Source organism: Balaenoptera ricei, chromosome 1 (assembly GCF_028023285.1).
Source record: "Balaenoptera ricei isolate mBalRic1 chromosome 1, mBalRic1.hap2, whole genome shotgun sequence".
Classification (NCBI taxonomy): domain Eukaryota; kingdom Metazoa; phylum Chordata; class Mammalia; order Artiodactyla; family Balaenopteridae; genus Balaenoptera; species Balaenoptera ricei.
In genome coordinates, this window is record NC_082639.1 from 157,116,658 (window position 1) to 157,128,808 (window position 12,151).

At 40.0% G+C, this 12,151-nt stretch overlaps 1 protein-coding gene across 1 annotated transcript in view; it reads right to left on the reverse strand.

Moving 5' to 3' along the window:
* LOC132353344 (membrane cofactor protein-like) overlaps window positions 1–10,940 on the reverse strand; it is a 54,413-nt gene extending 43,473 nt beyond the window's left edge. Inside the window, exons 1-3 of the mRNA XM_059904483.1 lie at window positions 10,767–10,940; window positions 2,188–2,373; window positions 1,759–1,858 (exon numbers count right to left, since the gene is read on the reverse strand). Coding sequence (XP_059760466.1) covers window positions 1,759–1,858; window positions 2,188–2,373; window positions 10,767–10,887 — 407 coding nt within the window. The 5' untranslated portion in view covers window positions 10,888–10,940. The remainder of the gene's footprint in view (window positions 1–1,758; window positions 1,859–2,187; window positions 2,374–10,766) is intronic.
* Between the last annotated feature and the right edge of the window lie 1,211 nt (window positions 10,941–12,151).

Below are 12,151 nucleotides of genomic sequence, written 5' to 3' on the forward strand. Positions count from 1 at the left end.
CAGCATAGTTTTGGAAGTCCTAGCCACAGAAAGCAGAAAAGAAAAAGAAATAAAGGAATCCAAATCGGAAAAGAAGTAAAACTGTCACTGTTTGCAGATGACATGATGTTATACATAGAAAATCCTAAGGACACTACCAGAAAACTACTAGAGCTCATCAATGAATCTGGTAAAGTTGCTGAATACAAAATTAATATACAGAAATCTGTTGCACTTCTATACACTAAAAACAAAAGATGAGAAACAGAAATTAAGGAAACAATCCCATTTACCACTGCATCAAAAAGAATAAAATATCTAGAAATAAACCTACTTAAGGAGCAAAAGACCTGTACTCTGAAAACTGTAAGGCACTGATGAAAGAAACTGAAGATGACACAAACAGATGGAGAGATATCCCATGTTCTTGGATTGGAAGAATCAGCATTGTCAAAATGACTATACTACCCAAGGCAATCTACAGATTCAATACAATGGCATTTTTCACAGAACTAGAACAAAAAAACTTTAAATTTTATGGAAATACAAAAGACTCCTATTAGCCAAAACACTCTTGAGAAAGAAGAATGGAGCAGGAGGAATCATGCTCCCTGATTTCAGACTATACAATAAAGCAACAGTCATCAAAACAGTATGGTACTGGCAAAAAAGCCAGACATATAAATCAATGGAGCAGGATAGAAAGCCCATAAATAAACCCATACACTGATGGTCAATTAATCTATGACAAAGGAGGCAAGAATAGACAATGGAGAAAAGACAGTCAATAAGCGGTGCTGGGAAAACTGGACAGCTATAAAAGTAAAAGGAACGAAATTAGAACATTCTTTAACACCATATACAAACGTATACAAAAATAAACTCAAAATGGATTAAAGACCTAAATATAAGACAGTATATTATAATACAGAGGGAAACATAGGCAGAACACTCTTTGACATAAATTGCAGCAATATTTTATTTGGATACGTCTCCTAGAGTAATGGAGATAAAAACAAAAATAAAAACTGGGACCTAATTAAACTTAAAAGCTTTTGCACAGCAAAGGAAACCATAAACTGAATGAAAAGAAAACCTACAGACTGGGAGAAAATATTTGTAAATGATGCTACCAAGAAGGGATTAATTTCCAATACATACAGCTCATCCAGCTTAATATCAACAACAACAACAACATAATCAAAAAATGGGCAAAAGACTTAGGTAGACATTTCTCCAAAGAAGACATACAAATGGCCAACAGGCACATGAAAAGATGCGCAACATAACTAATTATTAGAGAAATGCAAATCAAAACTACAATGAGATATCACCTCACACCAGTCAGAATGGCCATCATTAAAAAGTCTACAAATAATAAATGCTGGAGAGGGTGTGGAGAAAAAGGAGCCCTCTTACACTGTTGGTGTCATTTCTGTGAGTCCTCCTTCAACTCTGAGAGTTGGCCATTTTTACTAGGGTGCACTGTGTTGTTAAGGATAAAGTCACCATGATTACTACATTTTCAATGCTTCCAATAGGTTTATTATCACATATAATTAGTATTTGATTTTGCTTTTCTTCAATTTAAATTCCTTTCTATTAATTACACATCATTTCATTCTCCATAAAAAGTCCAAGAGTTGTTTGGCTACAAGTGCAACTTATGACCTAGAAAGAAAAATGAAATCAACTTTAAGGGAATGATTAAGCTGAGAAGCAAAGAAAAATGGAATTCATAACATTTAACTTATTTCCTCTAAGGAGTAACTTACTTACCCCTCATTACAAGAAATGTGAGCTTCTGATTCAAACTCAAAGGTTTTATTTGGGGCATATACTTCACCATGTTTTATTTCTGGATTTGGACATGATTTTCCTAAAAGAAAATTTTCAAATTCGTTTTTTCATACCAATTTCAAAACATTTAAATCAAGATCAAAATTCTACACTGCTCTTTTCTATTGATTAAATATTATTTTCTTTCTTTAATTATTATAAGGGCAAACTTAACATTCACATTTACTGAGGTACCAATCACCAATAAAGATTCCCTGGAGATTTCTCAAAGCCTGAAAAAATGCATTGCTATCTAAAACCTAGTTTTGCATGAGAAAATCATTATTGTTGCAGTGGAAAATTGACCCTAAAATGTGTAAAAATCTCTACAGAAAGCAAAAAACAACAAAAATGGTTTTGTTTCCTTACTTAAACATGCTTCTTCAATAGGGCTCCATGAGCCATTAGGCTCACAAGTAGATGCGAGGAGATAAGGCCACACATAAAAGTATCCTCTGTGACACTCATAATCTATTCTGTCCCCAGGATAATAATGGCGTTTAATGACACCCTTGAGCTTCATACTCTCCAATACTGGTGGATCAATACAGGGACCTAGGAATAAAAATAAAAACAGAAAATTAAGGATTTAATCTCTTTCGCCAGCCACTTGTGGCCTAGCAGCAAGTAGGCAGTACAGAATAAATGGAAAGGTTCTTAGCAAGATTTTAAGTGATTGTCACATGCTTTTACCCAAGTGACGGTAGTAGCGGAGGATGTGTCTTGCTTACTTTAAATAACATCCTATTAGCTTTTAATTTGTTGAGGAATAAGCTAAATTTTTATTCAACAGTAAATTAAAGGAGACAAAATCTTTTTGGTATTGACTAAATATATATATATAGGTACATATCCTTACATACTTTTTTCTAAATTCATTTCAAAACTCACCTCTCCTCTAAAAAGTCTTCCATTGTATATAGCACTCTGCTCAGATTACTCTTTCATAGTTTGAAACACAAGCATATGATCACTTGTCACACAGTTTCCTCTCAGAAGGCAAGGTCTTAGAGGGCAGGGATCATATGCCTTCTTTTTCTACTACACTCTGTACACACTGGGTGCTCCAGACATGCTATGGTAAGAGGTGACTATTAAATAAACATTGTGGATTTCAAAGATCAAAATAGATATGGACTAAGTACTTCAAAGTATGACTTCATTTCATATATTTCATATTTGTGAACTAAAGAATTTTATGAATGAATAGATAACATTTAAATATCAAAATTTACCATTTTGAATAGACTTACATTGAAAAAAATTTGTTTTCTTGATATTATCTTAAATGTAATTTAATTTTTCTTCTCTGATCAATAGAGCATGCATATCCTTAGAAGCTCCCTGAGGTAGCTGTTTGGGCTATTTATCTAATATACCCCAACAGTAAAGCTACTTTATTGCTATACTTTTATAAGTTTTTATTCTTTTTTTTTTTTGGCGGTGGGGAGTCCCTCCCTAGAAGAGTGTAATTCCTACTTCAACAATTTCTCTTCCTTTTAATTATCTGTGAGCTCGATAACCTAACAAATCTGTTAGAAAAATTATGTAAAATAATATTATGGAGACACATCAAGTCCTAAAGTGCTAAAGGAATGCAGAGGCCACACCTATAAGGTTAAGGATCTAAGGAGAAAGAAATAGCCCTATTTTGGTCCCTGAGGAACCTTTTCTTTATTACTCCCTGGATCTTGGTCTTACTGCAGATTGAGAGACTGGTCAAGAGAGGACTCTAAAGAGGTGAAATATTACCCTCCTTTCCTATCATATTCTAAACTCTAAACTCCTCTCTTGATACACCATCCAACATTTCATTTACGTCATGTGCTGAAACTGTTTCAACACTTAGCAAATGTTTTCAACATTTCTACTATGCTGATCTGTTACATGAATGCTCCTCAATTAACTGCCCAAAACAAAACAAAAGCAAAAAGCAAAAAAAAAAAAAAAAAAAAACCCAAAACCAAAACCAAAAACCCCAAAAAACAAAACAAAACAAAACCCTTTAGTATTAAAAGCATTGCTTAAAAAGAAAATTAGTTGAGTTGAATTTTATTAATAATATTAAATTTACTCAATACCCTGAGCCAGACGTTCTCATTTTAACATAGGAAAAAAACAAACAAACAAAAAACACAGGATAGAAATGCTATATAATTTCGTACTGGATACAAATGTATTACATCATTCTAGAATTTCCTGGAACCACCAAGAAAGAAATCAAGTTAACAGCATGCCCATAATTAAATTACACAAGTGTTCTTTGTTTATGCACTCAACTTCAGTAACTATCTCGAAAGTATAAAAAAAAAGAGAAAATTCCTAAAGTAACTCTCACACATAGTGCTCTGAATGGAAAAAGACATGTCAATTGGACAGTTTAATCCATTCAACTAATGAAGGATTTCTTCGTACCAATATACATCATGAAATGAGTACTTTTAACAATGTGCAGTTTAGAATGTTTGCTTTGTCAACCAGTTGATCACAAGCTTTATACACTGTAATAGTTGAGTCCAATATCACACATTTTTATAATCAAATTTCTTGTTTTGCTCAGAACATTGAATTTTTTTCCTATGAGGATTTTCAAAGTAAATGTCCCTAGCTCCAAAAAAATAACATCTTAACTTAGTTTTTTCTAAATAGTTTACAACATAATTATTATTAGGCTGTAATGCTATACTTTAACAATGGATGCTATTACATAATAAGATAGGCTGCATTCAGAAAATTCCCCAGTGTTCCAGGTGAGTGTCAGGAAAGTGAAATAATGCTCTGCTGTGAATCAAGAAAACTGTTCACTTTCTATACACTTGCAAAAATTGTGCAAGCACTCTCTACTTGCTTGCAAAATTAAAAATAACTCCCTGGGGCTTCCCTGGTGGCGCAGTGGTTGAGAGTCTGCCTGCTAATGCGGGGGACACGGGTTCGAGCCCTGGTCTGGGAAGATCCCACATGCCACGGAGCAACTGGGCCCGTGAGCCACAACTACTGAGCCTGCGCGTCTGGAGCCTGTGCCCCGCAACGGGAGGGGCCGCGATAGTGAAAGGCCCGCGCACCGCGATGAAGAGCGGCCTCCGCACCGCGATGAAGAGTGGCCCCCACTTGCCGCAGCTAGAGAAAGCCCTCACACGAAAACTAAGAGACCCAACACAGCCATAAATAAATAAATAAATAAATAAATAAAGTATTAAAAAAAAAAAAAAAAAAAAGGCTCACAGGTTAAAATTTTCAAAAAAAAAAAAAAAAAAAAAAAAAAAAGAAAAAAAAAAAAAAAAAAAAAAATAACTCCCTGACACAAGCACACGCCACACCCCTTCCCATGTGGTTCCCTTCAGAAAATCATGGTCTCTGACCCAAAATGGAACTTCCCGAAATCTGACCACCCCTCCCCTTCTCTCACTGTCCACACAACCTATTTTTAAACTTTCTTTGCTTCTTCAAAACACAGGCTCTAACATCTAACCTATCAATTTTATTTCTCAGTTCCCACTCATTTATAAGCCACTTAAATTATTTTCAAGTCATTAAGTAGCCTCCCTCTTGGTAAATTCACCCTAACATTCTCTCCCTCAGTAATTTTAATTACCCTGTCTCAACATCTGGAGCTATTGTTCATTCTCTTTTCTCCCTTGTGCCTGAAAAGCTCTTTTCCTTGGTTTCCAGGTAGCAAACCAGCCTAGTTTTCAGCCTGCTCTTCCTTCTCTGCCTGATTGCATAATGTGATGTTCCTCATGGGTTATTCTACGAGCTCTCCTTATTTTCATTCTGCAAATCCCCCTGGGTCAGATGTATACTCTCATGACATCATTACAACTGATGAGAGCTGCCTCCCAAATCCCTCTCTCCATCCTAGATCTCTAGCTGGGATGCCAAGTCTGTATATTCAACTGCCTCCCCACAGCTCCACTTGGAATATGTCACCCTATCTCAAATAACAATAATGAAGCCAGCAAACAAGATACATGGTTCCCACAACTGAAATGCCTGTTCCCTCGCTCTGTTTCCACCTTTACTTCTAATTCAAGCCACTATCATTTCTTATCTGGATTGCTATAAGAGTTTCTGAATAGGTCTCCTTACTGGTCTCACCACCTTTCATTCAGTTCATTTTCACATTGCCACCAGAGTAATACTGATATGATACTAGCACCAAGGTCCTTCCAAGTCAGATACATTTCAATGGCTCCCTGTTTCCCTCATGATAATGTCTAAGGCTTCCTCACATGGCTAACAGAGCTTTAATGTCTGCTCACTCTTGCACAGTCTTCTAAGCCATATTCAATCCCACTAGTAGTGCCCATTAAATTACTCAACTTACTGTAGCACTCTAGACCTCCATGCATCATATTACTTCAGCTTTGACCAGAGACCCTGACATTCCTCTCACCCACTCATCCTTCAGTTTCATCTTAGATGCCACTTCCTCCTTGAGGCTCTTGACATCTCTCACTCAAAACACTGGGTTAAGTGTCCTCATGGTGCCCCAATTTACTTCTTTCACAGCACTTTTCATACTGTAATTATTCATTGCTTACTTCCCTAGGAGACTGTAGCCTTCTTGAGGACCATGTCTCATTCATCACTGCATTTCTAGTTCCTAGTGCCAAAGCTGAAGGAGTACTGTTATCAGTTTTATACATTCTTGGGTCAAAATTCAAATTCTTTACTGTTCAGCCAAACTGCTCCAGAAATATCTTCAAATCATCACTTTTTTCACTGCTGTTTCTGTTCCTATTTTCCATTTCTTTCATTCATTTATTTACAAACATTTCACTTTATCAGAATTTTTAATTTCTTTCTTGTCAAAATATTTGTTTTAGTATTTTATTATAAACCCATTTTATATTACTTCTATGACTAGAAATAGTATTTTAACATTATTAAAAGTGAACTCCAAAGACTGTGGGTTATATTTTTTTCCTAAAGATTAGCAATGAACAATTCTAGAACTTGTTTCTTAAAACAGTGGTGATATTAATCATTTTAGAAATACAAAATTAAACCTGTGCCTATCATTATTTTAGTGTTTTTTAACTAACTTATTCTTGACAATCTTCCTATGAGTTGTGTACTATTTCCCATTCTTTAAGATGAGCAATCTGAACCACGGTAAGGTGAAGTAACTTGCCCATGAATACACTCCCTGTAGGTAGCAGACCCAGGGTCAAGCCAGGAAACCCGGTTCCACTACCCACATTGCTTTCCATCACTGTCTGTCATCCAGAATCCTTGTATGGTTATGACAACAACGTTTGTCTGCAATTTAGTCCTTAAGCAATGGTATTCTACTGAGCCTGGGGAGATTAAAGCAACGTTAGTTTAGATTTGCATTGTGCTAGGGCAAACGAAAGGCCTCAAGGTGCCCAAAAAGAACAGGTAATAACATCATAGTCTGATTTTTATGATAGTAATTTTTCATTCCTAACTATCCTGCTCTTCCATAATAATTCACTCTGTGATCTACACCGCTGCCTTCCTCTTGCCTCCTTTGCCCTACTGCTGCCACACTGGGTAGCTAGGCAGTCCATGACTGCCCTGAGCCATGTCACATCTCTGAGCCTTTGCTCACACTGTTTTCTCTGCTCTGAACACCTTTCTTCCTGCTCAGGAGAACTCCTTCAACTCTTGTCTTCCTTGACTTAATTCACTCAACATCTCCTCTAGGAAGTAGTCTCTGCTTCCCTGGGGAGGCACTGACCAGTCCCCTTCTCTTGTGTAAGCAGCTTTTTGTAGGAAAGAGCTATTTGCAGGAGGTTCCTTTTGTCTTGTCACTTTAGCAAAACTATACTTTAATTAAGCTCTGGCCCAAGCACACCTTTCACATCTTTAGATCACACAATACTTTGCCTAACCTGTTGGTTCTCTTCTTAGATCAAAGAAATAGAAAGGAAGAATAATTAACAGATGATCAGATCTTTCCCCCAGCTTTCCCTTCAGTAACCTCCAGAGCAAACTGTGTGAAAGAGATAACATCTAAAGAAATATCACAAGGAGTCGACAAGTCTGCAGGCAACGAGAGATGTCAATAAATATGACTCCCTATCTCAATGATTAACTAAGATTACTTCCCCTTTTTCCCTTAAAAAACTTTCATGGCCAAGCAGAATCTTCAGAGTTAGTTCTGGGACAGGAGTCTGCCTTCTCCCCAGATGCCAGCCTTCTGATTAAACCTTTCCATTCCTACCAGCACTTGTCTCTCAAGTATTGACTTTTTGAGCAGCGAGCAGCCAGACCTGAGTTCGGTAGCACTCGGACTCTCCTCTGCATGGATCTCTCAGCTCACCATCACATGTTTTCGTGTTTAACACATGATATTGTGGACTCCATTCAGCCATGTGGCCACAACACCTCACCCAGTACATGCCTCATAGTCACTATTCAAAACACTTTGGTTCTCAAAGTTACACTGCTGTCAAACAGAAACCAATAGTAAAGAATACAGTATAATTAATCCAACATTGAAAATAATCATCTTAAAACTTTATGCACTGGAGAAAGATTTGACCACCTAATTTCTTTTGTTCTCTATCTCCCAGTATCATGGTAACCTAGCAATGGACCAATAAGGACTATTCTTCTTGCACTGTAATATGCAGAGTAAGAAACTAAGAAACTACTGTGTAAGCACTTATTCATCTTGGCTTCTTTCAAAAGAAAAGACCTAAAATAGGCAGAAGAGACCACCCATAAAAGGAAATTGTAGGCTTTGTCCCACAAAGCAGACTCATTCTGGATGAATGAGACTGGTCCCTTCTGTGATCTTCTACCATTTGGCAACTACCTCTGAGATGGCAGGACTCCCAAGGCACAACACTGCCCACTTACAAAATCTCCTCATGAGACGCTTCAGCACATGTTTATTATATCCACATACTTTCCCTGCCCAACATAGTGAGTTCTCATTTGTACCTTATCTAAGTTTCTTACCTATCCTGATTTTACCTTTCAATCTTAAACCTAACCTTGTTTTTCCTCCTCTTCATTTCTAGCTGTTATCTTCCCTGATACATCCTATTCATTTTACTTATCTATTTTCCTCTATTTTGAATAGTTTCCATCATCTCCTTCAACTTCTAGCTTTAAGCCTATTCTAAACATTATTATTCTTTAAAAAATTCCTTTTAATTTTTTGTTAGCACTGCTGTTCCATCACCCACAACTCTCTTGCAGAGAAATAAACTTTCAAAATGATCCGTAACAAGCAAGACTGGAGTATTGAGAACCCTGAGGAGTCTACAGTCAGGAGAAGATAGATCCTTTCTGACCCCCAGCTGTCCCTGCCTTAGATTTTTAGGCACCACAGAAAGTCCATCTTAAGCATGGCTTTTTAGAGAACCTTCCTCCTGGAAGCAAGAGAAGTTGTTCCTGGGCTCTAAGCCTCAGCCGAATGTTACTTTTAATTTTCTGGTACTTGATAGTTATACAATAATGTTGACACTGAGGCAAAAAAATGGGCATTTGAAACCACAAGTGTGACAAGACAGCCAAGATCTCTGCATTCTAGTGAGGAGAGAACAGAACACATAGTTTGGGAGGGTGACTACCAGTTGGGGGGAATTGAGCTGAAGTGTGTGTGGCTACCGGAAACAGTGGGTCAGAGAAGGTCCCTCTGAGGGGATAACATCACAACTGACTTTAAAGAATAAGAAGGAGCCAATTACACAAGAGGCAGAAGGAGAATGTCCCAAGGCCAAGGGAACAGCAAGTACAGAAGGCAAAGTGGCAGAGTTTGGCCTGTTTGATGAGCAGAAAGTCTTCCCTTCCACCAGTCATTTGTTAAACGCTGTCAGAGAATCATGCTCCTTTCCTCCTGGGTACTTCTCTTGGGTTATAACGTATTCATTAACATTATGTTTTGGCTACTGTCTACCACTCCCAATAAATTGTAGCAAATATTTGATTTCCTAACATGTGCCTGGCACTGGGGACCCAAGACCAGCACAGGACCTGGCATATAGAAGGCAAGTATGTATTGAATGAATGCTGCTAAGAAAAAATGCAGCATACAAACTGTATATGTAATAGATCCTAAAAATAACTTGGACATGGAAACACACGTGTATATAAAGACAGAAGGAAATATACCAAAGTATTAAATATGGTTGTCCTTTGATTGTGTATGTTTTATACAATAAGCATGCCTTTTTTTGGGCATATATTTAAAGTATTTATTCGATTCAATGAAACACGGAAAAGAAAATAAAAAGAAGTGAATGGGCCTCAGCTCTAGTTTATGAGCTGTATGGGAAAACCAGATGAACACCATTTATAGTTCATTTTCAGGATGCTCATTTTTCACTATGTTTGGCTACCAATGTTTTTTAGGTTGCTTTGGTAAGCCCCATACAAAGCAGCTTCCTTGTCCCACACTGGGCACCACTGGGCCGGCGACTTCCACAAAGCGTATACCAGGGTACATTCGCCCAGGCTCCCCCAGCGGGGCACAAACACCCCCCACACAAGGCATCACCGGCCTAGAGAACAGAAGGCAAACCCTCCCCCAGGGCACAGCACCAGACTAGCAGCATCCCCAGACACAGGGGGCACTCAAGGGCAAGCCGTCCCCACCAGCACCGGGTCCCGCTCCTGTTCCAACTTGGCTCAGTCCTGGAAACACCCTACAGACTTTTGCTAGGGACACAGCTTGGCCCGGGGTAAACCCCGGCCAAGCCCACCACCCCTCACCGCTCAGTGCCCACCACCAAGCAAGCCTTCTCCTCGGCCACTACGTGTTCTCCACCCCGGTGGGTCCCCGCACAGCAAGACCCAGGACATTCCGGCCACGCCTTCAACCCTAACTCCGCACGACCCCGGGTGGATCCAGCTTCGCGCCTCCGCCCCGAGCCAACAAGCAAAGCTCCCCCGGCCCTCGGTTCTGGCCTGCCTGCTCCCCGACCCACTCCAGTTCGCCGCCAGGGCGCACACTCTCTCCAGGCTCCTACCGGAGAATATGGGCAACGGGAGCACTAAGGACAGCAAAAGAATCCCGCCGCAGCACCAAGGAAAAGGGGGACTCTCTGGGAGGCCGGGAGGCGCCCGGCGAGGCGCGCAGGACGCCGTCATTTTCGGGAAAATCAGCGGGAAGCCCGAGACCAAACCAGGAGAGAACTTTTAGATAGAGTTCAGTTACAGGACGCAATAATCCCCGGATTCACAGTGTCAAGTGCGGTCACGCAGGTGGGCGTGGCCTAGAACGCTGCAGAGCGAAGGAGAGGGCCTTGTGGGGCCAATGGGCGGGCTGCAAGGTGGGGCCTCGGCGCCCGGGGCGGCCCTCTGGCCTGGAGAGGCGGGGCGAGGCCCTTGCGCGGGGCTAACCCTCCCGGTGGGCGGGGAGCTTTGCGCCTCCTGCTTGGACCCGGACTGTCTCTGACTCCTCAGTCTGCAGACCTGAAGGCGAGCCGCGGCGGCTTGTGGGATATGGCTGGCTCACCGCCTCTACGTAAACAGACTGTTACCACCCTACGCGGGAAGGGTGGAAAGGAGTCAAGGGCTGGTGCGGTCATCACTGTCCCTTTTCCGGAAAGCTGGACTAAAGAATCAAGCGCATCGACCCGAAAATAGAAACCTAGAGCCCAGCCAGTGGGTCACTGTGGGGCAGACACCCCTCAGGACTCCACTTTGGACCTGGGGCACTCCATATGGTCCGACACCTGGACCCTTGCTCAATCTTTAGCATTAGTCAGGCATAATTCGGGACAACAGTTGAGGTTTCCGTGGTTGAGCCTCTGCTTCTGAAGCCTCTCATGGCCTGATTTCAAAATCACGAAAGGTTTGGTCATTGCTCTCCCAACTGCTAAAGTCAATTAGCCTTCTCTGTGTTCCCAGGAAAGGACCCCTGGGAAGGTAAATTGTTAACACCGGGCCATTAGCATAATGGGTTCCAACGCTACAGGGCCTTTGTCCTTGAGCCACTAAATGTTTTATTGAAGATGAAATATACATGCATGAAAAAGGCAAGGACGGGGGTGCATTAAGTGCCAAATTTCTTGGAAGCAGTAAATGTCAGAGTTGGGAGGGGTAGGAATTGGTCAGCTGAAGTGGATAAGGGGGAGAGCTTTTCTGTTGAAACGATCTTGCAAACAATGCTGGAAAATTAACAATGAGCAAGATTTATTTGTAGAATTGTAAGTAAACCTGTATGACTAGTAAAAGAAATATAAAAGTAACCTGACTGGTATTAAAGAGCAAACAAAGGAAGTTGACATTTTCTTCTTATTAGTTGGCAAAGAATAAGAAGGTCAACCAATGTAAGTAAACATATTTGGGGAACCAGTACCCTCAAATTTTAGTATTTAACATAACTTTTCTGTATGTCAAAAGTTTTAAA